General features: G+C 37.0%; 1 protein-coding gene across 1 annotated transcript in view; it reads left to right on the top strand.

Moving 5' to 3' along the window:
- Nucleotides 1-1,382, top strand: part of LOC106872263 (talin) — a gene marked incomplete at its 5' end in the record, with an annotated part of 182,270 nt that overhangs the window by 62,791 nt on the left and 118,097 nt on the right. The window contains one exon of the mRNA XM_052977507.1: nucleotides 362-525. Coding sequence (XP_052833467.1) covers nucleotides 362-525 — 164 coding nt within the window. The remainder of the gene's footprint in view (nucleotides 1-361; nucleotides 526-1,382) is intronic.

The raw sequence follows: 1,382 nt of genomic DNA, 5'->3' as shown, positions 1-1,382 counted from the left end.
TTTACCTGCTGTTATTCGTAGCTTCATCTCCTTTTAGTTTCATCACTAAAAAGAAGCTATCTCACACCTCTCAAAGCTTCTAAATCTTTATTTGGTGGAAGATTTTAGTCTCAGTCACTTTGTATCCCAGAACAAGAGGCATATTCAAATCGGTTGATTCCAAATGGTTAAGGCAGAACATACTTTAACGGGGTGGGCATCTGGCATTTATTTCCAGCATGTCCCACAAGCCCCGCTCATTAAGCCCTGCGTGTATTTTGTTTCAGTGAATAATCATCTTTATCTTCTTTCCATTTTCGTCCCTGCATTCTGTCATTTTGCTTTTTCTTATGGTGTCCTTTTTTTGTTCTTTTTTCTGCAGGAATTACAAATCATGAAGAATACTCTTTGGTACGTGAGCTGCCGGAAGAGGAGAAAGAAAAAACGATGACCCTAAAGAGAGACAAGTCCATCGCTAAGGACCAGAAAAAACTAGAAGAGATGAGACGAAAACTACACACAGATGACGACGGTGAGTTTCATTCGGTTTTGGTGCCTTAACGCATTTCATAACAGTTACGCATCGTTGTAACTAAGCACTGACAGACAACCACATTGACCACCACTATAGCATTTACAGGGTTCATCAAGTATTTGGCACCTCAGCAAAATAAAGTGCCAAAAGTACACAATGGTGCATCTCAATCCATCCAGATTCTTCGTAATTTTCTGGGAAATGGGAAAATGTATTTTCTGGCATTCGAATTGAATTTTTCTGGCTAAAATTTACAACCAAAAAAGGTAGATTGATTTATTCAACCAAGATGACTTTGGTGGACCAAAAGTTCCATGTGAAATAAAGCAGGATTTGGAAAGATATATAAGGTGGTGCTCCAGCATGACCACAGTCCAGTGACTGAAACTAGTAAAGGGATATATAGTGTAAGACGTGTTAGAGGTAATGTAACCCTCTAAAGGATAGATGTATCTGTAGGCACTCCTGGTGTATTACCTCAGTACGTATGGCCCTTGTTATAAGGTATACAGTAGTCGGTAATTTAAAAGGTAAAACCGTGATTTAATATATAGAGAGACAATAAGAAATGGAGCAATAATTAACAATGAGAAGTGGCTCATTGGTGTTTTAAAGTCATTATTTAATTAAGACGAGAGTATGTTTACAGCTGTTTCTATTTATCAAAATGGGGTAAATTTGCATTTACCTCGTTACAATTGATTAACATCTTCAGAACGATTATATGGCAAAGATAATTAGAAGGAAGGGAAAGGAAAAAGGAAGAATGTTCGTTAATTCAATAGTCTTACATTTTAGTGACTTCCATAATTCAAGGTATCATATCTCTCTCTCTCTCTCTCTCTCTCTCTCTCTCTTTATATATATA

The sequence above is a fragment of the Octopus bimaculoides genome, chromosome 28 (assembly GCF_001194135.2).
Source record: "Octopus bimaculoides isolate UCB-OBI-ISO-001 chromosome 28, ASM119413v2, whole genome shotgun sequence".
NCBI classification, from domain to species: domain Eukaryota; kingdom Metazoa; phylum Mollusca; class Cephalopoda; order Octopoda; family Octopodidae; genus Octopus; species Octopus bimaculoides.
Note: the sequence above shows the minus strand (reverse complement) of the source record. Positions and strands in the feature narration are given on the sequence as shown.